The 2,500-nt window shown below is 32.4% G+C and overlaps 1 protein-coding gene across 1 annotated transcript in view; it reads right to left on the reverse strand.

The window, feature by feature from the left end:
• LOC115217671 overlaps nt 1-2,500 on the reverse strand; it is a 337,402-nt gene that overhangs the window by 52,144 nt on the left and 282,758 nt on the right. Inside the window, exon 56 of the mRNA XM_036507562.1 lies at nt 467-658. Within this exon, the coding sequence (XP_036363455.1) occupies nt 467-658 (192 nt within the window). The remainder of the gene's footprint in view (nt 1-466; nt 659-2,500) is intronic.

Genomic DNA, 2,500 nt, shown 5'->3' on the forward strand with positions numbered 1-2,500 from the left:
TTTGGTTCTTTACGTTCTGAGTTAAATACCACTAAGATCAACTTTAACTTTTGTGATTGATAAAATAAATTACCAGTCAAGTACTGGTGTCGATGGTATCGACAAATCCTTCACTCTCAAGAATGCTTTGTCTTGTGCCTAAACTAAAAACCATAAAAATTAAGTTGTTTAGCAACAGATTAGTACTTCGAACTTATTTTCATCAATTCTGAGAGAGTGAATTAAAAATATCGACTCCGGTGGGACTTGCACTCAAAACTAATTAATTAAACATGTTTATTCCGTCAGTTTTCTGAAAATCTAAATAGATTGTGGGTCCACATTGCAATATGTGAATTAAACTCTAAAAGCATAAAATCTGACGTTCCAGTGCTTTTATCAATCCACTGCCTTCTAGATTAAAACTGAAAATAAATAAAGCAAGAATTTTTGAAAGGTCTAAAAGAAAATCTTCGTAACTTCTCACCTATCGTTTCTTCACAAATGCTCTGACCACAAATCACTCGTCCAGGATATATGCACTCACAGGAGTTACATTCATCGACTGATATAAATGTTTCTGTTATTTTATAAATCTTTCCATGGTAGAAGCATTTCATTTCAAGGTTGATTATAGGGTACTTGTTGATTTGAGATGCCTGAGCTTCTGCGCGCTTACCTGTTTGAAAGACAGAGTGAGACGTTCAAAATGTGTTCAAAAAGTGAAAATATGGAAATTGTTTTTGAAGAAAAAATCAAGTTGTATCCCCAATACACATACACACATACGTATGTATGTATGTATGTATGTATGTATGTTGTATGTATGTATGTATGTATGTATGTATGTATGTATGTATGTATGTATGTATGTATGAATGTATGTATGTATGTACGTACGTACGTACGTACGTATGTATGTATGTATGTATGTATGTATGTATGTATGTATGTATGCATGCATGTATGTATGTATTATGTATGTATATATATATGTATATATATGTATATATATATACGTATAAATATATTGCTGTAATTTGAGATGGTAATTTTTTTTTGCTAAATAAACAAAGGCATTATATATCGTTCTTCACTCGTTTATTACTGTTCTTAGTCTAACTCATGTCCATTGTCTGGAAATCTTTCGTCACACATCTGTGATCTCCTCAGTGACACTTTGTGTCTTCGCGTGTGCTCTTGCTCTGCTTATTCCATTCTCAGAGAGTATAGAATATGTACAAAGCTAAGAGAAAGGGAAATATAGATTCGTTTGACTAAAATCCTTGGAGGCGAAGCTCCAGCAGTTCAAAGACTGAAACAATGAAAAGAATATGTGTATATATACATATACATACATTATATATATATATACACACACATAAAAATAAAACGAAACAACTTTCAACAAATATGTTATTAGTTTAACGCTTTAAAAGGAAGCTAACGTTTTAAATGCAGTTCACGAATGTTGCATTTTTAGAGAGGATAAACAAGGCAAAGCCACCCCATTCAAAATGAAAATTTCGTAAATCAGAAATATAAGTTTTATTTACTTCACGTGGTGTGCTACTTACACTGATCGTAGTCAAATAGTGGCGACAAGTAGAAAATATATTCACATTCATTATTTTCTGTACAGCTTATATATTTCCCTTACTAACGCGATAGCGACAGAATTAATTCTATAGATTTGCTTTCCTAGTTAGAAGTATACATTAACGAGTTGATGAACATCAGACGAGATGAAATTAGAACCTGTTACTAGCAATTATTAAATTGCACTTACTAAGATCTTCACTAAAATCTGGTGAGCGCCGGAAAACCTACTCTATGACGCCTGACAGATGAAAGAAAAACGTTATAATGATTGGTGCAAGTCATAAAGGAAAATGTTAAAGGAATGACTGTTTGCTTGCATTTTCTGAAGTAATGTACAGCTTGAATTTCTAGTAAATATTGATGAATCAAATATTAGAACAAATCTACATTTCACCTGACAGATGAAAATACAAAATGTATTTACACCTATTGCAAAGGAAACGAAATATTTTATCGGAAAATATATCATTCCTTAACATGGGTAGTGTAAATTTTTAGTATCTATTTATTGCCAAAAGCACTTATCGTTGATGTGCATATTCTTCACTTCTATCTTTCAGTCGGAAGCTGTACCTTTAGAATAAACATCGTTTAGCAAACTTATCCGAATAACAGAATGTTTCTATCGTCATCTTTCTAAGCTCACATATCTATTTCATTCACTCCATCTCTCTTTCTCTTCTCTATCAGTTCCTACAAAAAAAATTTGCATACGATATTCGGATGTGGCTTCTAAGAATTTCTGGAGCAAATATTTTTTTAATTAGTTAGCAGTTGATTACTGGTTGTTCGTGCTTGTATACATCTCTTACATTTCAACTTAAAAAAAAAGGTTCTTCCCGTGTCAGGTTTATAAGATCGGTTTTCCGGATTCTGCGTATATATCTCCCACTGGATGTGAAGTCGATCCGTCGTAGTA

This window comes from Octopus sinensis, linkage group LG11 (assembly GCF_006345805.1).
Source record: "Octopus sinensis linkage group LG11, ASM634580v1, whole genome shotgun sequence".
In the NCBI taxonomy this organism is placed as follows: domain Eukaryota; kingdom Metazoa; phylum Mollusca; class Cephalopoda; order Octopoda; family Octopodidae; genus Octopus; species Octopus sinensis.